A 25,308-nucleotide genomic window follows, 5' to 3' on the forward strand; every position below is an offset into this window, starting at 1 on the left:
AAAATTCTGTCATTTTCCAAGCGTAAGGCCGCAAATGATACATTTCTGTAGCATTCCGTCTTATTTTTATTAATTTCCAAAATCCATCAGTCATTTTGGGGACACCCGGTATTAAAAAAATATCTTGATTGTTGATGTTAATTTGAGATTCATCCTTTCCCCCCAAAATCAATTTTAAAACAAATTTGCTAAAAGTAAAGAATTTATGTCTTTATCTGCTACATTTTCAGAGCCATACCAACACTTTTGGAACTTAGCACATTTATTCACATTTGAATTTTATATGAAGTGAATTTTCTGAATATGCAATATTAGCTGAGCAAGTTTAATTTTTATTCTATCAGAAATTTTATTTTGTTATGGGATTTTTTATTTATTAATACATTTATATATCCTGCAACAAATTTCTGGACTTTTATTAAAATGTAAAAATTATGTGAATTTTTGTGTTTAGACCTGGGGTAATATAGAGAGTTATTCAAATTTACGTTTCGTTGGAAGAACTCAGCTTTTCGCGCATTAGATTTTAATAAAACTCTCAATTACTACTCGCCTTTCAAAACTTTATAATAGTATTTAATTAATGCTTAGAAAGTAAATAATATAATTATACAATTATGGGATAAGAATTGGCAGAATAGGCGTTGTTATCTATTCATTAATTTTAGAAAACCAAGAGTTTTTGTTCATTTCTCAGACAACAGCGAGTGAATTAACTTTTAAAAGAGAAATTAATTATACCTACGTCAGATTTTAATAAATTTTACTCATAAATCGTGTAATTTTAACTTGATTTGAAAAATTCATTTATCTTTGTAAATACCAAACTAATTTATGAGCACTTTTATTAATATTTCTTAAATTTATATTTTCCCCGCAAGTAAAGAATTAAAAAAAAAAAATAAAAAAAAACTTGAAAGTCTAGTATTTATATTTGTTGCTCTTACGTTATATAAATATTTGATATTTAATATTATTGGAGCACTTGCCTTAATCTAGTAAGACTCTCATACAGAATTTTCAAAATTGTCCGTAGTTTAATAAAAGCAATAAAAAATCGCTCAACTCACGCAATATCGATTTTGAATGAAAACTGTTTAAAAATCGTGATTTTGTCAGAATTAAAAGACATACTATTATAATCCAAACTTAACGTTTTCAGCTGTCTATAGATTCTTCGAAAGATTGCATCCATGAAAACCAGCTTTATTCATTTCGAGGATTAGATCTCCTATGAAAGTGAAGTAATAGCAGTATGTGGATGACGTGTGTACAGTTCTTTCCTTCTTCTTCTTCTTTTTTTTTTTTTTTTTCCCTCATTCATTTCCAAGACAGTATTTTTAAGAAAACACTTCGATAAACCCGTAAAATTATAGTTTAAGTGCTTTGAAATTATAGGTGCAGAAAGTTTATACATATATATATAGTTTTGTTTCGATTATATATTCAACGAGATCGAAACAATAAAAAAATAAAATGCTGGGAAATAGTTTAGAGTGCATTGTGACCTACTTTTAACAAACTTAGTAAGCTTATATATATATATATATATTGAAAGAAATGAAATAAAAAATACTTTAGAAATATGGAGTAAAAAAATGAAATGAACTTAAAGCTTTTACAGCTGTTCGTGGAATTGCCGCTAACATGATAGATAAACATCGTATCTCTGCAGGTGAAAAAAGTAATTCGAAATGTTTGATTAACTCGCGGATAATAGTGTTATAACTCTCGTAAAATGTCTGTTCAGCTGACTGGATGATACTATAAAAATAGGCTCATTCGAAAATTTCCGGAAAACGAAACTGTTCTGAATTTACTGATGCAGTTGCATTTTAACAACTTGGTTACCTCTATCAAAAACTTCTTAAGAGTTATGTTTGAAGATGATAATGTTCACATTTTGATTTATTTTTTTGCATGAGTTTTGCAGGGTTTGTTAATTAATGACTGCTATAAAATTACGCGAAACTAACTTTAAGTAACAAGAAAAGCATATGTTTGCTTATTGAAATAAATGCCTAACATATAAATATCCCAAACTCTTTTTTAAAAAATAAAGTAACGTAGCCTTGAAAACTTCTATTATTTTTAAGAGAGGAGAAGTGCTGTAAATTCAATATAAAAATGTCTGTCTACTTTTTATTAATATAAAAATATTCAGAAATATTTTTCCATCCATTTCGATTAATTCGAATTGAACTTTTGGAATTTTATAAATAGTTCTGTTTTATGAAGAGAATATGAACGTTTTTTACATGTAGAAAATATTTACGAATTTATGGTCTGATTTCTTGTTTATTTTATGAGAGCGTTATAGTATACAGAAACATAACCGCTTTTAGAAAAAAAGCATATTAAATTAATAATCATGACAAATATTGATTAATTCAAGAAAATATGCTATAAAAGCGATTAATAATTTCAATACTTTTTGTTGCAAATACAAATAATTTTTGTAATACACACATACATGTTGTTTTTAGTAAGACAAGAGATATTATAAAAACTCAAGTGTTATGAAAAGGAAAGTCAGAAATCCTGTCAATGCAATAAAGTAGATGTAATTAACGTTGCATCTCAAAAGCATGTATAAAATGAGTTAAGACAGAGGGAAACAGGAATGAGGAAACACCCATCTTTGTCAGAAAAAAAAATTATGATGATAAAATAAAAGTAATATTTTATTCATGTTGAAAGCGATCATTAAGGTTATGCTTGACCGTTCTCCTGCGAAACTACACATCCCTGGTGTAACCGGACAAAGTGAGAGAGGAGACTAGTACGGTAGTTCAGGCCTCTCTTACTTCAGATGAAAGCAAAAATATCTTTCTTATCAGTTTTAAATAATTTTATTCAAAAATAAGTATTAATTGCTCACTCACCCTCAACATAGCAACTTCTTTCTGAAATACTTTTAGCTACATATAAATACGCAAAACTGTGAATAACTTCCTTTTTATTTTGTCAATGCATTTTTTGATATTATGACGTGGAGTCTAAAATTGCTGTCCGTTTTGTGGTTGTAGCGGAATTAAGACCTGTGAAATAACCATCGTATGCAAAGAATCTTGCTGACTTTGGTTTTTTAAGCTATGACCAGTACATATATATTTCATTTTTGCCCGATAAATTCGAATTGCTATTCTTCATGATAGTTAGAAATACAAAAACTGATGACATAGGCACGATTCATTTAATTAATTGCTCCATAAAAGTAGTGAAAGATATGATATAAAGACAAAATAATATTCTATATAAAGATAAATTTAGACGAGACTAAAAGTAAAATAAAAATTTGCATTCTGATTATGACGTAAAATTTCCCTAATTTCGTATAATTTTACCCATAGAAATCAAATTAATTACTCACCAACTTTGGCGGCCTATTAGCACGTCACGATTAACGGTGGTTGGGTAAAATTTTCACTTAAATATTTTATGTAAGTTAGTATTTATATTTCCTTAAGACTAGGAAGTTATTGTTTGGCTTCAAATTTCGATAGTCATATAACTTATACTATTTTGAATGCCTGGTCTAATACCATTCTACTTATTGTACTATGTATTTCTCAGCTTTTCTCTCATCTACCCTAAAATTTGAACTTAAATTTGAAACGGAAGTGAATAACTTCAACCAATACAAGATCTTTTTATACTAGAATCAAACATGTTTTTTTAAAAAAAATTGTGAGTACATGAAATAGTGCTTAATCTTATATATAATACAATTATTACAGAATATTCTTTTAAATTCATGCAATTTTTCAGAGGTGTACGATTTTTGTGTGTTCAGCTATAAATTTCGCTGGTACATCGTACAATTAAGTTTTCTGCTTTACATTCAAAAAAATTTTTAATAAAAATGTAAAAATAATAAAAATTTATTTTCTTTCAGTCAATAAACGTACTTCTGAAAAAATAATGAAATCTAAATTGTGTACAATCCATCGGTCCTATGAATCACATTCAGTAAAATATTCTAACTTTTAAATTAAAGAAAAGTTTATATCTTCTACGAATTATGAAGTAACTTCATAACTCTGACCGAGTTATGAAGTTTTGAATAGCACTATTTTAAGACGACAATTTCATAATTTTAGAATAATCAGTCTCAGAGAAATTCCGGGTATCAATTAATTTAATTTCTTTTTTAATTTAATTTCTTTAAGTTAAGTTTAGCTAGAGATTTTGAGGCAGCATGCATTCTATTTTGAAATTTACCTCGTAATTCTAAATTGCGGTCAGATGACGAAGAATACATCTGAGGCGGCCCTGCACTCTCCAAACTTCCGCCCCACAATAGCGTTTTCTTAAAATCTTCTATCTCTAATCCCTGCAAAGGTCAGCACTTACTGCGTCCAGAATTTTTCAATCGTTGGTTTCTGAGAGACTTGCAGTGTACTCATAACTCACAGCTTTGGAAATTGCCAACAAACAAAAGCGCATTCTATGCATTCCATTCATAGCATTATTATGTTCAATGTTCCTTTACATATTAAATAACTAATTATAACTTTTTTTTCTTTATTCCCCTATCTCTTATCGCTTACTAGATAAGAAAGCCCTCTACTATCCCTTGACACCACTTTTCTGACTAACACTGTCGCTGTTTTGAAGTTAAGAGAGGGAATTTTCAGACATTAATGGGCATCCTGTGATGTTTGTAACCTCAATTTTAATTCTAAGGAAACAAACTTAACTTTTTATAGTGATGAGATAAATCAATTATTCTGTACTGAAATTGGAATATTAGCAGAATATCTTATAGTTACTTAGAGTTTTTACTGTTTCTGACAGTCATTATAGAGGATCACGAAGAGCAAACAGAATGAAATGAAAATCGAAGCGCACTTTTTTATTGCTTTATTTGTTATACTGTGTAAAAAAATAGAAAGACTCTAGATTTTAAACAAATAAGGATTTTTAAAAAATTTTACTGCAATTATTTCTTAAGAATAATTTTTTAGATCATTCACCGAAAAAATATCAGTATCATGATATTCAAAAATAAAGTATAAATAACATGAAAAATGGTATCTTTCATTTGAAACCGTGTAAAAGAAGTAGAAGGACAGTTATAAAAAGAACAAAATATAACGGTTTTAGTAAGGAATACTCTTTCCATTAGTTTTTATGACTTCGAATATTCTGTTTGGAAGTGAATCATACAAAGATTGGATTTCTGTTTGATAAAAATTATCTTATTAGGTATTTAATGTCACTCGAAGTTCAGAGAGAGATTCAAACTACTTTCATACTACAAGGGGTGTTCAAATGAAAATGTACGAAACGACACTATGGGTATAAATGAAGACTTTATTCAAAGTATACACCATAGGCCTCAGCACAACAATCCCATTGATTAACGAGCTGAAGGATTCCTTGTTCCCAGAATTCATGTGGCCGTGACGAGACCCAGTCCTTCACAGCTTCCTTGAGTTTATGTTCAGATCGGGGCTTTTAGCTGCTCATGGTAAAAAATGCACATTATTTGCAGCGAACCAATTGTTAACTCCATTTGCGGTGTAGATTGAGGCTCCATCTTGTTGAAACATCCATTGTGCTCCTCCTAATTCGGTAACTCCTACTAATTAGGAAGAAGCTCAGAATTCAGAACATTGATGTAATCTGTATGCTTCTGCCTATCACTGAGAAAGACCAAACTTGTTCTTCCTCCATAACCAACTGCTAACCAGACAAAACTTCCTCCTCCCATTTGTCTACTTGAATAATACAAGGAAGGAACAAATGCCTTAATTTATTGTAAATAGAAAAGTTATTAATAATCAAAAACTGTGAGGGTCTTTTTTAACAAATTTCTTAATGGTGTAGTAAAAAATATTTTTTTCTTACAAAATAATATACTATGCAATTAGCTTCTTCTAATAAAAGGTGACTATGATTAAAGTGACTCTATTCAATTCTATATAAATGCTGTTTTGCTTGGCGTGCTATGTTGAAACTTGATATGCAGAATTTATAGATCATGGGAAAAAAAGAAAGAAAAGAAAATTACATAATAAGACTAAAAATTTCAACTACAAACGGTGTTTTCCGACAAATTAGAAAAATCATATATAAATTAGAAAATCTTTAAAATTTCCGTATGAGGGGTATGATTCCAGAAGATCGTTCTTCATTATGCCTTTAGGTACGAACCATCGAACTTTACTGATCGAGTTGTTTAATTAGAACTGCAGAAATAACGTAATTACAATGTGGAAATATCGATGTTGGAAAAGTTTGTGAAAAGGGTTTAAGTCGAGGAATAGGCTGAAAAAGATAATTGATTACTTAATTTAAAGAGACAGGGGACTTGGATGTGATGTCAGGAAGAATATGAAAACAGATTTCAAATGAAACTGGAAAAGAAATTCCTGTTTCTGTGGTTGATGGGGCGTCTTCTTTCCAATATTCTTCTACAATTTCTCTAGCGGTATCGCAAAAACTTTGCATCTCTTGCAGTATGGTAGGAAAGGTTCTTAAATCCATTTTAAACGGATATCTGGACACGATTCATATGGTTCAAAAGTCAAAATTTTGAAATCCTCATAATCACTGTGATTTTGTCAGTAGTTTTGTGTGTGGTGTGTGTCTCTGTGTGTTAGAACAGCCCTTGACAATGTATTCATGTATACAATTCAATACATTACCATTCAATACACTATTACAAATTTCAAGACTTTACGAGATGCATTTTACCCAAAATGGAGCAGTGAATACACAGAATTATCACCAACAGGATTATAGCAGATCTCAATATTATGCAATAATGGTCTTTGCATTCTTGATTGTACATTGGGGCTTTGGTATTTCCTTCTTGGTCACTTTTCCTTTGAAGAGATTATCTCTCAAGGTCCAAAGATGTGTTCTTTGGACCTTGTTTCTGTGAACTGCTTCAGCAAGTTATTCCCCACATATAAGAATGTTCGGGTACTGCTGTCTTCATGCAAGATGATACAACGCCTCATAGTCGTTGAGAAGTGAAAACTCTGAACTTAGGATGCCATGGAGTAATTTCGAGAAGTCTTTCAAATGTTGATCTTCGAACCTGAATCCTTATTACATCTTATTGCGGGATTTCTGAATAATTGTGTACACGGAGAAAACATATATACTCTGCTTTAATTGAAAGCAAGCGTAACGCGCCAAGTTATGGCAATTTTACAAGAATCCCTTCATGGGATCACTAAAGATGGTAGTATGAACTTTGAGCATGCAATTGACTCACGAAATACACATTAAACAAATTTTAAATAAATTTTTATGCATCCTGTTTTTTATGTGTTACATTTTAAACTGTGCATGATATTTTACCTATTATTTTTTGTTGCAGATTTATTTTCCTCATAGTTCTGCTAATCTGTATAACTAGTTACAACGAAATGTTTAAATCAGAACTGGCTTTACAGATTTCCAAGTAGGTTCGCCTTAGTTATGATCACTCTACTTCTAATATTGCTTCCACATGAAATGTCATGATCAGTAATTCCTTGATAGTGCAGACTTCAAAACTGATAGTTAATTTAAATTCTAAGGACATATTTGCAAGCAAAAGGATACAGATTGCAATAACTAAATTAGAAAATTGATTTAACGAAGGAATCACAGGGGCTTTTCATGAAACGATAAAAAATGTTAGAGGTTAAAATCGTTTAGTCAAAATTCCAACAAGTTCTTATTCAGGAGGGAATCCTTCATGAATTTTAACAATTTGAGAAATTGAATCTTCAAACTATTTTTTTAATATAACACTGTTAATAAAAGGCTATAGCCTTTTATTTTACCATGTAAGATATTGATAACTGAAAACATATTAAATTTCATACATTATGAAATTTCATCAGAAAATCTCGAAGATTCTGGAGTTAATGTGAAAAATATTGGAAATTTATTAGAAAATAATAAATATTATAATATATAATGTTTTATATTCTACCATATTCGAAGATGGTGAAAATCCAGGATCTACAGCTGCAGACCCTGTAAATCTATATAAAATTTTAAAAAATCTAATTGTTTTATTAAATAAATACAGAAATGAAACATGGTGATCTATTCGGACCCCCGACATCAAATCAGTACAGTTCAGTATCAGCTTACAGTTCTAGAGAGCAAGATATTTTTAAATATATATGGTAGTAAATGGACTAAATATATGTTAAATATATATGGTAGTAAATCTGATAGGACATAACAGTTTTTGTTCGCTTTTTAAACCTATAAATAATTTCTATACTTTTCGTTGAATGAAATCTGATTATCTTAAAATTATTATCAATCGTATTTTAAAGTTTTTTAATCTAATATTAAATATAAAAAAATTATTGGGGAATGTGGAAAGATTTGTAAAAAAAAGCAAATTTAGGAAATAATTATCATATTTATATATTTTATATTTCCTTAAGAATGGAGCTTGTCTTAAAGTCTAAGTATATGAAATAACTACGCGAATTTTATAAAATACATAATATTCGTGGTTCTTTAAGATTTAGAAAGAAAAAAAAGATTTAATCGACTTTGTGATAGATTAGATGAAAAGAAAAGAATTTATATTTTCATTTAATTTTCAAAATGATTATTTTTCTGAGAGCGAAGCTAAATGTGAGATTTGTGATGAATATTATAAACCTTCTTATATAAAAAAATAATTTAATATCAATAAAACATACAATTACTTTATTTAATGAAGAAAAGAATTGAAGAGAGCTATCTAAAATTGAAAACAAAAAGAGAACTATTACATTATTGTAAAAGAAATATTTTTCAAGTAGTTGATACTCTGAAAAAATCTGATTTTATTCAATATATCATGCAGCAAGTTAAAAGAAAACAATTTTTAAATTTGTTACCTTTTGATGATAATTTATTTTCTAAACAAACAAACAGAAAAAAAACCCCTTAGTTCACCTCAAATCAAATGCGAGATATGTGGTGGATCTGATAAGAAATCTTTTAAAAATCAACATTTACGAAGTCTAAACCATGGAAATGGCATCTTACTAGGTATATGAGTATTGGTATATAAATGAGATGGCGTTTTGCTGACGTATCTACCGGACATCCCTGGATTGTTAAGAGTGTCTGGAATAATGGCACCCAGAGTTGGAAACAATTCTATCAAATACACACATCACCAGGAAGGGAGTTCGTGTTCGCTCAAAAGCTATGGCACCTGTAAATGATCGATGCGTGGAATTAATTCACAAACTACAGAACAAACTATTTGAAAATTTTCTTGGGCCTTGATTGGACTGGAACGATAGTTTCTATGCAGACCATTTCCAGATATCTAGTTGAGAAGAGATTTTATGCTCATTCGTTCTCTTCAACTCATCATAGAAAAAATTCACTATATTGTAAATCTTGGGTGTAACAAACTTGGGACCACGTCCTCTTTCCTGACATCAGAAGATTCATGATACAGAATGATTTTAAATAAATTGTGATATGAAAAAGAGTATGGTGTCCGCTATATTCCATAAAACATAAAAGAAATCGATTACTTCTATAGAAATAAAACTCTTATGTGAGTAGGAATTATGTTGGACTGCCGTACAATCATACGATTCTTTGTTTCGAGATCTGTGAATGAACAACGATATGGAGATGAGCCTTGCTGAGGTGTTTTAAGAGAGTTATTAGATATGATTTAATTTTATGGGGAACAACTTGAGGCCACACACATCTCAACTTGTGAATAATTTTCTGGAGAAAGAGGATGTTCGTCGAAAGAGATAGTCAGCCGACGAATAAAGCATGCTTTTGTTTGAAATAAAATGCTCTTTGTTTGAAAAAATGGGATCTGTTGCCTCAAGCAACGATCAACAAGCTCATTGTCAGCCTGACGGCCCGCTGTAAAATTTGTAAAGCTGTGAGAAGTAACCAAACTCTTTATAAGCCTGAGGATTCTGAAAACATCAGGCATGATGCTTTAGACTTTTTTAATCTGATTCGAGTATTTGAAATTTATTCGAGTATTTATTCCTTTTTATTATGCTATTTTACTGTTAGAAGTCTAATGACATCAGATCAGTGCGTACAAAATGTCACTACAAAAAGCGAATTTAATTGATATATAACATGTCCCACATTTATAATCTACCTTTCAAAGAACAGTTTATGTGATGCCCATATGCTCGATAACCTCCAAAACCAGAAACATTGCATGATTCACGAAGCAGTCATTAAAAACAACATTCCAGAAATATTACACTACGGAAAAAATATCAAACCTCGTAATTTTGTATTATTCTTTGTCGATATGAATAGATGTAATAGAGTTTTCATTCAACTAACTTTAATTTAAATAAGTATTCTACTGAGCGAATTTTTCTGCCGAACCTTCACTTTCTAGGATAGCGTTATTTACACTCCGTATTATGAAAGATGATTTCCATTTAACGAAATTTCTCTGGCTAAATTTTACTTTACACTAGTATAGAGAAAGTACTGTAATACGGGGGGAAAAAAACCTTGAGATTTTAACAATTTTCGACGTTTCAGAACTCCCTGAATTCAAAAAACATGTTTTTAATATTATGCCGGTCTGTCTGTTTGTCAGTCTGCCTGTCCGTGAATTCGATAACTCAGGTAGGTGGTATCAAGTATCGCCCGAAACGAAGAAGCAGAAGTTCTTATAAAAGCAGTCATGGAATCCTTGCCATTTATAGATTGAATTTCCCACAAGAATATGATCTCCAATCTAAGAAAGAATTCTACTCAAATAGTCTCAGATCATTATCACAGGAACATATCTCGAGCTTTGATTGGGAACTTCCCAGACATCATTACTATGATTAAATGAACCAGAAGTTGAGTTCAAGGTAGACATTGCATGTGTAATTTGTAAAATTATCATAATTTCAGGTTTTTTATGCAAACTCAATCTTCCCGAAAACCCTTGTGCATCAAGTACAACGAAGACAACAGTCGGTCAACCAAAAATTGTCGGCAAAATGCGACAACAACGGCAAATATGACAACTTATTGATTTATCACCCTTTCGACTATTTTGCCGACTGAAATCGGACTTGGATATTTCGATTCTATATTATATAATTTTAAGATGGTTTTTAAATTATCATATTGTTTAATGGAAGTGGGGAAGATGTTTGCTGACGAATCTCAGAAATTCTTGCAGATGGTGGTGGTGGGAGCTACTGATAGGGGCAAGTACTTCTTTCTCCCATACAAGCGCGGATTCTGATCCTTATGCAAGGGTATAAGTCACTTCGGCTACAGAATAAGTATTGCTTTTTTGAAAGCTTACAGTTTATTTCCTTTAAGAGTATATAATAATGCTGAATATCACTCTTGAGATGATACTAGACTAAAGATATTTAAAATCAAGAAATAGGCGTTAGTACATTGCTCTTCTCTTAGCACAAACTGCCCCAAAACATTGCTATGATACCTTAAAAATATTGAACAGCTTTCAAAATATCGCACAATATTATGGGGTTATTGTACAGTATCTTTCATTTATAGGATCTGATCTTAATTTTGTTGTCGTTTCGTCACTTTGTTCATCGAAATACCCTACCGTAATAATATTAGAAAACAGCTGGTTACATTTATATGAAGAATTAGATTATAGGGTATGGCAACAACTATTCACCTCAAGTTTTGTGATGTGCTGATATGTGTGTGTGCGATTGCCGTTTATTACGTGTGTTTAACTAAAACCTTTCTATCAATTATTCAAGATGGCTTGCTTTTATTCAAAACATTTGAGTCTTTTGCTAATTTATTTTTATTTAACTTCTACATTATCATTTTATCTTCCTGGTCTCGCTCCTGTGAATTATTGTGAAGAAACAAAAGCGACTCAATCTTGTCAGGTTAGAAACATTTTATCGATATGATTACTAGTTGATAGAGAACATTTTGTGTTCATTTTACAATACTGTGAATAAGGGTTGAAATATTAGTTCAGTCAGATGATTAATTTTGTATTCTTGCATTTGCTATATGTCACGTAGCCCCTCCCGGCGACTTCATAATTGCAAGACTACTTTCATATTTGTAGTTATGAATCATCATTCTGTTTCTGTTGAAAACTACGTATTAACTCCCAATCGATCGCCAGTTCTAGGCAATAATTTACTTAATATTAGTTATTTATATAAATGATATCTGTGCAATTTATAAGTACAGATTATTATTAAAGCGAACTGCATACTTAAAAATCTTGAAATATTCTACATGTTTTATTGTAAATTTAATTCATTTCCATTTTTTTTGAAATAAGGAAGTATGCAAAGTAAAAAACATTAAAAGGCAAAATGGAGAGAGGTAACATTTCAAAAAATTCATTGAATAATCATGAAACTGTAAAAAGATTTAAATGTGAAGCAGATATCTGATTGCAAAGAAGTAAAGCATTAAATTTGAGCTATCATTTCTGGGCATTTCTTCTCAGCTGGAGTTTTTGACAAACGTTATATAAAATATTAATGAAAAAAAAATTAAAAAGTTAACTGGAAAAAATATTATTCTGTTTTTGTCGAATTCTGTAAATGACATTTTGAGATCTAACTTGTGATTCTTTATTTGAAGCACAGTGATTTGTTTGGGAAAGTTTCATATTAAGTTTAATATAAAAATTGAAATTTGAAGAAAACTAGCTTTACATTTATAAATTATAGGCTATTAATTGTTATTGCCGTCTTAGCTTTCAAGGTCTGTAAGAATTTTAATATCGTTGGTGCAAGTCGTGAGAAATGTTGCAAGATGAAACTTTAATGTGCATAATTTGACAAGTAGGGCAAAAAAAAAAAAAAAAAAAGAACTGTGTATTATTTACTGCATTTCTGCTCGAACTTCAAAAAAATTTGCTTGTTTTAATAAATTAGACAAAAATGTATGATACGAATTGCGATACATCTTGCTTTTATTTGTTTAAGATCTTAAACTTTTGAATTTTTCCAAGGAAATGTGATTTGTATCTTTACTTTAAAATATTCACTTTTTGTCCTAAGACAAATAAATGCTAGACTAATTTTTTATAGTGATAACTTCCATATGTGGTAATCTAATTGTATTGTTTAGTCGGTATTTGATGAGTTTGTAATGATTTGGCTGACAATGGTGAAAAATCTAATGTGTCCTTTACTTTTACTGAATTATTTAATACAAGTCTTATTGATATAGCTAATTTGCTTCTTTTAATGACTGTCATATAATTTGTAGTTGGTTTTTTAAACTCATTTTTTAGAAATTGAACACAAAATGATTAGAAATTTTTAAAGATATATGATATTTTTGATTTTAAAACGGATTATTTATGCCAAGGAAAATATGATTTTACTGAAATGAATTAAATCTTTAAATTATTGTGCACTAACCTTTACTTATTTCATATGATTATGTTAATGTGTAATGTAATTTAAATGGAATTTTTTTCAAGCTTTAAAAAGTAGTTCAAAGTTGAGATAAATTGTTAAACAATTTAACATAAAATTTCTGATCATATATTATTGATATTTATTTTTTTGTTTTAATGATGCTTCGAATTTGCTGATAGTTTTTGATTAAAATTTTTAAAGTCCAAACTGAATTGGAAAATTTTATTATTTGTTTACTTTTTATTTAAAATTTCCAATAATGTTTATGCAATAATTTTTCATGTTTTCTTTTTTAGTCTCATGTTGTGCTTTATGTCAATCGACTGAATTCTGAAGAATCGGTCATTCCCTATGAATATAATCAGTAAGTTGAATTTTTTAAAAACTATTTTATAGTGTAAGTCTAAATTTTTAAAAATGATTAAAAATTTGAAGTTAAGCATTTGTTTACAAAGTCCATTTTAAAGTATATATATATAATATAATAATTGCGTGATAAAATGAGATATTATTCTGCAAGATGTTCTTGTTTTGAGTACTAAGTTAAACAAAAAAAAATGTGGCTACATGATATTTAAACTGTTTGTAAATTTTTTTTCCTCAGTTCTTAGCTTAAGTTTTCTTGAAAGTTTTTACAATTCTTAACTTAAAAAAAAGAAAAAAGTTTTTTAGTTTGTAACTTGAAAAAATTTCTTGGCAGTTATTTGCTAAAGTGCACAAAATGCAAATATGAAATAAAATATGGGACAAAATATTTTTGTTTATAATATCTGTTTTATACCAGTGACTTCATTGTTTATTCATGACTGGAGAATGGAGATGCATTTCAGTTTAAATATAGGTGCTATTTATTTAGGTTTTTTTTGCCAAGAATTAATTTTTCTTAAGCCTTTTCAAAAATTATTCCTTAAATCTACAATTATTCTCTGTGACAATTTGGGTATGAAATTTTTACAGTTGATCTGAGAAAAGTAAAAGTCAATATTTTTATTTTCAGAGTTTATAAAATATATTTTCATTTACATATGTCATTTTCAAATTTGTATATAATGTAAACACATAATTTTAAGCAATAGAATGGGCGAAGAGAGAAAACACTTTGAAATTTAAAAACTCGGTTTATTTCATCCAGGAAGGCATAAGTTATGTATAAGCAAGAAATGACAAGATACAGCATGACATAAGAGCAAAAAGCAAAATATTTTCCCCTGTAGTTTTATACCATGAGATTCTGATAGGGATTTCTTTACACAAGTTGATTTAGGAAAAGGAACTATAGGTATCTTTTAAACGAATTTTCCTAGCTCGACAGATTTTTATCCTTTCACTTGGAGTGTGTAAAAGTACTGATTAAAGCAGTTTTACAAAGCTCGTGTAGTATTAATTAAATAAAAAAGGTGGGAATTGGATCAGGAAATAAGAGAACATTTTAGAATTAAGTTAATATGGGTTAAATTAAGATAAAAATTGGAACATTAATTAGGATTTAAATTAGATTAAGAGGTATATAATATACAGATATATATACTGTTAGCAAAAGTGTGAATGCTATGATAATGTGAAACATTTGGTTAAATTCATGGCATTGGTATTTGTGAAATATTTTTCCTTTAGAAAGAATAGGACAATGAGATGTCATTGCTTACAGAAATGAGCATATTTAGATTTTTTAATGGTTAAATCTGGGTTAATGCACACTGCAACTATCTCTTGAGAAAATAAGCATTTTCATTTTTGTAATTTAATATCCAAACCAAGTTTTTTTTTTTTTTTTTCCCCTTCAGTTTGGGCCAGAATTGATCTCTGTAGCAAAAGGCAGGAAGTTGGTGATTCATTATAAATGAATAAAAATCTTTTTTCGTGCTCTAACAATATCTGTAGCCTAACACTTTGCATTAAATTTTTAACTTGAAAATATTGATGGAAATTTTCAAAAACAGTAATATTTTTTAGGTATAATTTTGTAAATTTTGCTTATTAAGTAATTTGAAGATAAATTTTAAACAGGGTGCATAGTGCCATGAAAAGTGCTTAAATTTTAAAAGTATTTTCAAGTGATTTAAAAGTGCTTAATTTTGAAAATTGATCCTTGAAACATGCTCAATTTTCTCAAGAAGAGCAAAGAAAACTTTTTGAGGGAAGCTTACATGTATTAAGATAACATTTAATGAATTTTTTGTCTTCACTTCTTTATTAACTATGGACATTGTGCTTATTGATGCTTCTTGTGACTCAAAAAATGTTCCAACTTCTGTGGAATTCAAAGATGGTGAAGAATTTGTTTTAGTTATGCTTGATAAATATACTTTTAACCATTTTCTGTGTAAAAAAAATATGCAGATTGGTTCGACAATCGGAAAATAAGAATACAGCAGGGTGAATTTGATGCACCATAGAGGTGTATCGAATATGAGAAAAGTTGCTCTAAAAAAACTTACAATGAAGCCTATCTAGTCCATTACACATTTAATCATTGTTCTTGTTAATATTCTCTTTTGCAGCAATCTCTTGAGCAACTTATTAAAGAGATTTTACTGTACTGTATGAAATTGTATTGTAATTTATTGCTGTATGTAATTATGTTAGATGATTGCATACAATTTAGTATGATGAAGTTTTAATTTGAAACCATAGATTTTCATAATCATAATTTCTTTCACATTTTCTTTTTCAATGTCCCCATCCATTTGAAAATTTACTTATTGGAACAATCTTAACATATTTTAGATTTTATAGATAAAAAATCCTGCTAGATCTGCTAATTTTTAAAGAAATACATTTTTTTTAAACTTTTATAATTTAAGGTTCAGATTCTATCATTTTTAAAAACAATTTTGGCCTTTTCTCTTGGATTTGAAACTGTTACAAGTCCTCCTCCCATTGAAATCCTTCTCTATATACATACAAGTTTATCCTGATTGATTGAGCAACTTGCCCAATCTTAGTATACCCAATTCTTAGTATACCCAATTATGCAAACCATTGAATAATTGGGTATACTAAGAAGGGATTTTTCAAAATTTTAATTGGAAGTTGAATTAAAAACTAAAAACAGAATTTAAGCACATTTCTGCCATAACATCAAAGCTTATTATTGCACAAAAATTTTAACCCTGTTGTAAAAGTTTAAAAAGGTGACATTTCTATGATACTAATTTTGTTTGAATGAATAGATATCTTACAAAAAAAAAAAAAAAAATAGTAATTTTTGGAAAATTAGTTTTACACAATTTATAACAATGATTTTTATTGTAATTAAATTTAAGAGACTGTCATTGATTCATTGAGTCGCATTAAACATGTCATTGTGATAAAAGAAAAAAAAAAAAAAAAAAAAAATGCTTTCTTTGCTTTAATTTTTCAAGACCTTTAAAGCAGTTCATTGAATAAGATTCTTCACTTTTTGAGTGTTGTTAAATTTTAAGACAGTGGGATATATTATCTCGCTCTAGCTTCAAAAAATACTTTTTTTTTTTTTTTTAAATACGTTTAACTTTGTTTAAAAAAATTTATTTTATTTCTGAGTGAGGAGCTGGAATCTTTTTATCTTCAGGAATTTGTTTCTGTTATTTATGAAAACTAGGAATTGTGAAATCATCATTTCTTTGTAAAATATGTAATCACATTTTTCTGTAATTTTTTTAAAGCTAAAGTAAGAAAATTTTATATAAGCTGCAAATAACTGTTATTGCTTTTAAATTGTTAAATGCAGTGAAATAGCATAAGTGAAAATTTATCTTTTCCAACCAGATTTTATTTGTTGCTACAAATATAAAAAGCGAATACAAAATATGTGGTCATCATGTGTTTCTACATCAGTGTCGACATTTTCAGAAATTATGTATCAATCTAAATTAACTAATAATTTGTTAGTTTTAAGAAATTTTGAAAATTATCCCAGATTTTTATTATTAATCTTTTAAAGTTGACTTACTTTTTTGATATTTTTTTCCTTCTATTTTTATGCTTTTGTCTAAATTAAAAATTTGCTTTACAACAGAAGGCATGCTTCTGCAGTGTTTCAAAAATAAATATTAAAATTTAAAAACACATTAAAATTTTTTAAAAATACATATTTAAATGTAAACATTTTTGCAATAAAAATAATGCATTATTATAAAACAGAAAACATCCCATGCTTAGAAAATACATAGGTTTACACATGCATGAATTTAAAAAGGTGCTTATTTTTGACTAAGGTGCTTAAAAAGTGATTGGCAGTAATTTCTCACTACATACCCTATTAAATAACTAGCACTTTTTAATTATAATCCCAATACTTATTTATGATTTTTAAAACAGCAGTGATTCAAACTGAATTGCTATGCAGGGAATTTAAAAATCATCTAAAAAAAAGGGGAAATGTAGAGAAATCTGATTTTTTTTTTTTATTATTTATAAAACCTGGAAAATACAGGGAATATTAAGCTTCTTAGTTGATTTTTTTTTTGCATCTGAAAGATGCCAATCTCCAAACACTGCAAGAATAAAAGATCATAGTCATAGCTTTCAAAAATGAAACAATACCATTTGTGATTATGTAATGCAGAAACTCGCCCCTTTTCTACTCACCCCCTTTATTTATGTGCAGTTTAGTCCCATTTCGATTTTTGAGACAGTTATTCTTTCTTAAGATTCCAAAATTGCTGGTAAGAGCATGCACAAGACTTCTGTAACTGTGTGAAAGAATAGAATACATATCTGGCAGAAACATTCAATCAATGGAACCATCTCTGATTGGTCTACATTGGTGGTGTTTAATCCACCATACCTGAGTTTATTGAATGACTTATTATTTGAGAAACTATAAGATTATTCAAAATAGAGAATTTTTTTAAAATAACGAAATGCCCAAAATCCACATTGGACAGATAAAAAAAAAAAAAAAAAAAAAAAAAAAAAAAAAATCAATCCTGATTTTGCTGAATGTGTCGAAGTTCTGCAAAATCTATTTGTTATGTACTGCTTGCTTTATAAGCAGATAATTAGCCTAAGTGATATGGGAAAACAGGCATTTACTAGTCATGCCAAAAGAGGAAAACATGCAAGATTTACCTGACAGTTTGAAAGAGTCATCGCTGATGTTGTATAAAAGGAATACAGAAAAAGATGTGTCAAATCTGAAAATGCCAAATTGAACAAACGACCTTTTTCGAACTTTTTAGTTAAAGAACAATAATTTAAAGCTGAATGTTTATGGGCATTAAAACTTGTTGCGTCACATTCATCCTTTAATGCATTCAATGTTATTGGAAATACTTTCACATATGTTCACTGAAAGTGAAATAGTTTAAAAACAAAATGTACAAAAATGTTGTGCCTTATTTGTTAAGGGCGAGTTCTATCAAACTGGTGGCTGAAAAATCTGCAGAAATTGATGGTCAAATACATAAATAGACAAAAATGAATTAATAAAAAAGAATCATGTTTTGCAATGTTTTGTGGTTGTTGAGTAATCATTAAATGATTTGTATTATAAAATTGTTTTGCATTTTTTTCCCCCGAGTTCTTAATTTTGTGCGACTTACAGTTAAAGAGCATGAGAGATAATATTTCTACCCCCTTAATATATAAATTTTGCCTTGGTAGATTCTAGATAATAAATATAAATTGTTTTTGTTTTTTCTATATGTAAATATAAACCTTCTTATAATATGCTATTATTCCTAATAATGTTAAATTGTTGTTTCCTTTCTCCTTTCCTTGCTTTTTCCACTCCTTAAAATCATATTCCATTACAACTGGCACATGAGTGCTATTCGCATATTTCCTCATGTTTTGAATATACATACATGGTGAGCACAGGGATTTTTTTTCCAGATTTGAGTAACAACACTGCTCAAAGCATAACATGAATTTAGTATAATAGCATTATAGGACGGATACTATTTAATATAGCAGCACGTCATAATAATTCTAAAATTTATCTTGCATATGAGTTAAAAATGCTCTGTAATAAAAGCTTTGCCTATTAAATCCAGTGCAATTCAATACCTTTCAATTTTTCAGCATGGAATATCTTAAATTCAAAATTTTGGCACACAATGGAATCAGCAAAAAAAAAAAAAAAAAAAAAAAAAACCCTTATTTCAATTGTTAAAATGTTTAAATCAATAGATATCAAAAATCAATGTATCAAATATTTTAAAAACATTACAAAATTATTTTTGATATTACTAAGTACTTTTTAAGGCTAAGCAACATAATTGTGAAGATGCTGAAACAGTTTTTTACTCTTATTTCTCACTTTAATTTGATTATTTAGAAACTATATTTTTTGCATTATTTTTTTCGTTTTGTGTATGCTTGAATATTTTTTAAACTTTTTTTTAAAAAAAATTGAATTCACCACCTTTTAAATGTACCTGTAAACTTGAATCACAATACATTTTAAAGAAGATTGTATGAAATATTTATCACCCTCTACTTGTAAAACAAATCTAGTAACTTGAAGCATGGAGGATTTAATTGTTTGCAAAGAACATTGAAAACAATTTAAGTTTTATGAAATTGTAGACAAAGGAAAGTAGAATGATGACTGGGTGGGCATTGTCAGCAATCAAAATTCTGAAACTTTTTTACCATCAAGTAGATGATGATATTCTTGGTGACTTTTAGTAAAGCATTCTTTGAAGAAACAGGCTTGGAATTCGTTAATGATTTTTATTCTTCATAAAATTAAAGAAATAGTCCAAATGTTATCTATTATCAATATTCTTTCTGAAAGTCATGATGATTACAGCACAGAAAAAAGAATAGAGGGAAAAATATTTTGATCTTATATAGTTTCAGAAAAGAATTTGGACACTATGAAAAATGAGTAATCTGCTCAACACAGAAGTTATAGTGAAGTCATTTGAATGATTATGAAATTATTTTTCAAATGTAGATTAAAAGCTATTACATGCACATACATATATAAAGAATATCTTTCTAAGTGTTTTTAGGTCTTTGAAATTTGTTAAGATATATTATCATAAAATTTTTAAAAAAAAATAAAATATCTAAATTTTCCCAATTTGGTTTGTATTTATCAAGTTTAAAATTATCCATTTTTAATTCCATAAAATTTTTTAAGCAGGATATTACTTCGATGTGACAAAAACTTTCAGTAATATAAAATAAATGCATCCTTTTGAATTTCTCATTCAAAAAGTATAGAAAAGTTATTATAATCGTCAAAAAATATGAATTCAAGATTTTGATCCAAGTCCATGTTTTAGATCTCCCTAAGTTTGAAAAACACATTTTTGTCTATTCATTTGTCTGAGACACAGATAACTCATAAAGGCTTTGAACTAACAGTTGGAATTGTTACATGGTCTTTACATGAAATTTGTAGATTTCTTTCAAATTTTGAGCAAAATCCATTCAGTGGAATTCTCTCTCTGCAGCTGCTTAATTATAAGTTAACACAATTACTACAAAATGGTGAGAGCTTGATAGATAAATTTCAGTGCACAGATTTATCATTTATAGTGTACACTTCTATCATATTTTGAACCAAAACCAACAAGAGGTTGACCATATGTATCTTCAGAAGCATGTAAACACAATAATTCAAAAATGCAATATGAAAATTGATATGGGATTTTGCATCTAAAATTGTAGTTCTGTGTCATATTTTGGTTTCAGTCGGTTTGAAACAACATATCTAAAACAAATTTGATTTTTGCATACCTATTGCTAAATACTAGGAGTTAATCCTCTCCCCTACCTCCCGCCAAAAAAATCTTCTCAGCGAGCTGGAAGGCAAAGGTAGATTCCTTCACATCTAAGTTACTATCTGGCAACATAAATTGTTGATGTTAGGAACAATCAAAATTGGGGCTTGAAAATCACTTTTCAACCCCTAACTTCTTAGATATTGCAGTTATCGAAAGATTTTTAACACACTGTTTACAAGATAACATGGGTAAAGTGTTTGTGCATATATATATGCTTATATAACTTTTGAACAAAGAATGGTTTTAGAATCTAGGGACCATGATTGGGGAAGAACTGACGAAATTTTCCCAAAGTCTTGTCATGAGAACCATTGCAATTGGTAGTCTTCTTATAGATATCTACCTAAACCACCAAAGATCATATAATAGATTCATTAAAAATGTTAAATTCATACCAAAGGTTAGTATTTCATAACTATTATGCACTAATTCCTTGCAAAGCATTCTCTGCCTTACTCAAGGTCCACGATTTTTTTGGGGGGATGGGGGATAACAAATTCATTTGAGAGCATGCGAGAAAGTTTTGGAAAGATCACTCTCACTGGTTTCACATGCAGTTAAGTCTTTGTAGTCTAAAGAATATTCTCTGCATTTTTTTACCAAGAAATATGAATATGTATTGGTATGTTTTTGCATATACTTTGGAGTTTATCACAATGAATGGAATGTCTTTGTTACTAGGAATTTTTAGAGATGATTTCTTGAAAGTTTGTTTCATAGTAGTATTAAGTAATGGGATATCATTAATATATTGATTGATTGATTTTAGTTTAGCTTTTGTTTTTCATATAATACCTTTTAAGCATTTCTGTGCGCTTGGATTTTTTTTCTCCCATGTGTATCTTATATATTTAAAATTTGCTGTTGGAAAGGAATGTTTGTGCCAAAATGTTAATATTCTTTATAAGAAGGTATAGGTATAATTTTCAGGGTATGTAGCATCATTAAAAGTTCTTAAAAACTGCTTATTTTTAATGGTTCTTTTGCAGGGTGTCTTAAAAACCTTGACCGCGGATTTTATTCCTTAAATATTGATTATAGACATATACTGTAAATTACAGAATCGCGTAAAAAAAGGTGCAAAATGTTATGAAATCGATTAAAATTTTCAAGGGATTAAACTTAAAAAAATACAAAAATAAAATTTTTATACGGACCGGACCGCCTTTCAAAAAAAATTCCTAGTGAGTGAAATGTGCCCCATCCTTTAATAAGGTCATGTACAAAATTTCAGAATTTTATTATGAAAACTCTCAAAGATATGTTAAAACAAATTTGGTGAAGGGTAAATCACAAATTAAAATGCAAATGTTTACAGCTTCAGTGCAGAAAACGCGACGCAGGAATGCATCCTAAGGAAATAAAATATGCTTGATATGTTTAGTTTTAAATACAAATTTTAAAATCTATGCTTTCTAAAAAATATTTTGAAACTTTATATCGTGAATTATAGAATATAACTTAAAAATCACAGTCAATGAACTTGTAAAAAAACTTATGTAATCTCTGCTTTAAGTAATCTTTTCTTTATGTTATCTTTCCTTTAAGTTATTATTTCTACAAATTTTTAATGCTTTTGAACCAATAAATAGCAAAATTATTTATTTAATCATTACTTTCTTTGTTAATTTGTGTACGACCCCTAAAACACGAACATCCGACTTGATTTTTCTTTTTTTGCGAACTCATATCCAGGTGTCGAAAAGTGATTTAAGTCAGCATTTATGTAGTTTCATATCTTTAAGACTTTTTGTGATAAATTGCAGAAATTTGGTTCATAACTTTATTAGAGGATGGGAAATATTTTACTCACTGGGAATTTTTTTTTTGTACGGGGTCTGTATAAAAATTTAAATTTTGTATTTCTTAAAGTTTAATCCCCTGAAAATTTTAATCGATTTCATAACATTTTGCACCTTTTTTACACAACTTTGTAATTTACAGTATATGTCTATGATCAGTATTTAAGAAATAAAAGCTGCGGTCAAGGTTTTTTGAGACACCCTGTATAAGGGCCTTAAAAGTGCTTATTTTTTATTCAGGCACTGTTTCTGTCTGATAAAAAACAACAACAAAAAGAAACAACAACACTGAATTACAGAGTTATGCTAGATGTACCGAATTATATGACTGTATTTTCTTTGCAGTGCTTGATCTTTCAGTGCTCAAAAGGTCTCAATGATTCTGAAGGCTGCTTAAAAACGTTTTATCTTAACTTAGGGAAATATTTATAGTATGAAAAAAAAAAAAAAACACCTCTCATTGATTTGACTTTTTATTTTGCTTTTAGATGGAGGAAAATCATTTCTTTTTATGGGTAATTTTATATATTTGTGTAAAACTACACGAGTTAGTTTTTAACAATAACTTAACCTTATTGCGTGTTGCTTTTCTACATGTAATTACTTGTTTGCAGAAATTTTGTTAGTTCTGTTTCAACATTAGTTAGTGAATTATTTAAGCATTATTACAAGTAATTTTTCTGCAAAATTTAAGACTTTTTTTTTATTAATATGCTGGCAAAATGTGTATTTAATTCATTTTGAACTCATTAACTTTCAAATGGGAATATGCTGAAAGGTTTAAGGCTTTTAAAAGTAAAATAAAGGGTTCAGGGTACTTCGAAGTTACTTGTAGGCCACTTGTTACTCTAGCCAGAAATCCCAAAAATAATTTAATGCCAATAAACTTCTATTTTTCTTTCACTTATATAAAGTATTCAAAGAGGAAGAATTTTAACTGCCAAAAAATTCAAATTTGAAATTTTATTTAATCTCAGTGATTCAAACCTATGCAGAATGCATTTTCGGAATTTTATCTGTTTGTGAACTTTGAACTAGACAGTTGAAATTTGTATGTGGTTTACTTCAGATTTGTAGATTTCTATCAGATTTAAAATGAAATGTGTTCACAAGAAGTTTATTTGTTCGGAGCTAGAGAACACAATAGCTTCATACTACAAGAGCTGTATTGGTAGAATTTTGAGTACAGTTTTAAAATCTAAAGTATAGATCCATATATATTTTTGAACAAAATCCATTTTTCTGTACTTTTGCATGCATATAAATGTGACAATTTAAACATGCAACAACTGAGATAGATAAAATTTTGCATGTTATTTTGTTACTAAAATTGTAGCTTTGTGACAAATTGGTTTTAATTAAGCTTCCAAAATGCATACTTTTTTTTTTTTTTTTTTTTTTTTTTACTATATTGCAAAACACAAAATAATCATGTGCAGAACTCTAAAAATAAAAATCTTATTACTCTTGAATTTCATGGTCTTATCTATGGCATGGTCTTGTCTATGGTCCCTCTCTCATAAATATGGCCCCTAATATTTATGAGAGAGGGAGGGATAAAACCTTTTTTAGAGAGTATGCAGACAAGTCTTGGAGACATTTTTTACTGGTTTATATGAAATGAGACATTTTTGATTAAGTCATTTCTTCTACACACTTTGATCCACTTTTGTCTTTTTATGCCTCTGAGATATATATATATATATATATATATATATATACACAACAATAGCTTAAGTTTTGAAAGAAAATTTCTCAGTTGAAATTATTTTTTCAATAAATTGCTAATGCTAGTTTAATTAATTTTTTTTTTTAATAATGCATCATGCTCTACAATTGATAAAATGAGTGATGATGTAGAAAGAAGACATCTTGTTGAAATACTTGCATTTCATAGAAGAAATATCTGATAAAATTATATGCTTTTCATGTATAATTATCAGTAGTTTATTTTTTTAAAAAGGTTGGAATGCTTAATGATTAGGTTTCCAGTAAATTTTGCATCAGTAAGAGATGTTATTTTGGCAGATAACTAGTAAGCGAAAAAATTGAACATGTTATGTTCAATTTCTTTACAGTTTCTTCAGTACTTTAGAGAGAATAGAAAGTATTAAAAGTTATTTTTACTTGATCTTAAAATTAAAAAAAAAAATCTAATTATATCTATTATTTCACCATTTAAAATATTAAAAGAATCATTTTAAGCATATTTTTCTATATCACATAAAAGAAAATTTAACGTACTTGCACGAAAAAAATTAGCTTTTATCAATGTGTATCATGCTGGCAAAAGCTTAGATTACAAGGTTAAGCTAACTCTCATTATAAACTAAGCCTAGAAAAATATAATTTTTAGCATGTTTCTGTATGAAATAAAATAAGTATGAAACATAATATTTTCTAGAAAAATAGATGCAAAAAAAAAGC

General features: G+C 28.6%; 1 protein-coding gene across 1 annotated transcript in view; it reads left to right on the top strand.

The window, feature by feature from the left end:
* Positions 1–11,618: 11,618 nt before the first annotated feature.
* LOC129960592 (transmembrane 9 superfamily member 2-like) overlaps positions 11,619–25,308 on the top strand; it is a 42,913-nt gene continuing 29,223 nt past the window's right edge. Inside the window, exons 1-2 of the mRNA XM_056074090.1 lie at positions 11,619–11,846; positions 13,649–13,716. Of these exons, the coding sequence (XP_055930065.1) occupies positions 11,712–11,846; positions 13,649–13,716 (203 nt within the window). The 5' untranslated portion in view covers positions 11,619–11,711. The remainder of the gene's footprint in view (positions 11,847–13,648; positions 13,717–25,308) is intronic.

The sequence above is a fragment of the Argiope bruennichi genome, chromosome X2, assembly GCF_947563725.1.
Source record: "Argiope bruennichi chromosome X2, qqArgBrue1.1, whole genome shotgun sequence".
Lineage (NCBI taxonomy): Eukaryota > Metazoa > Arthropoda > Arachnida > Araneae > Araneidae > Argiope > Argiope bruennichi.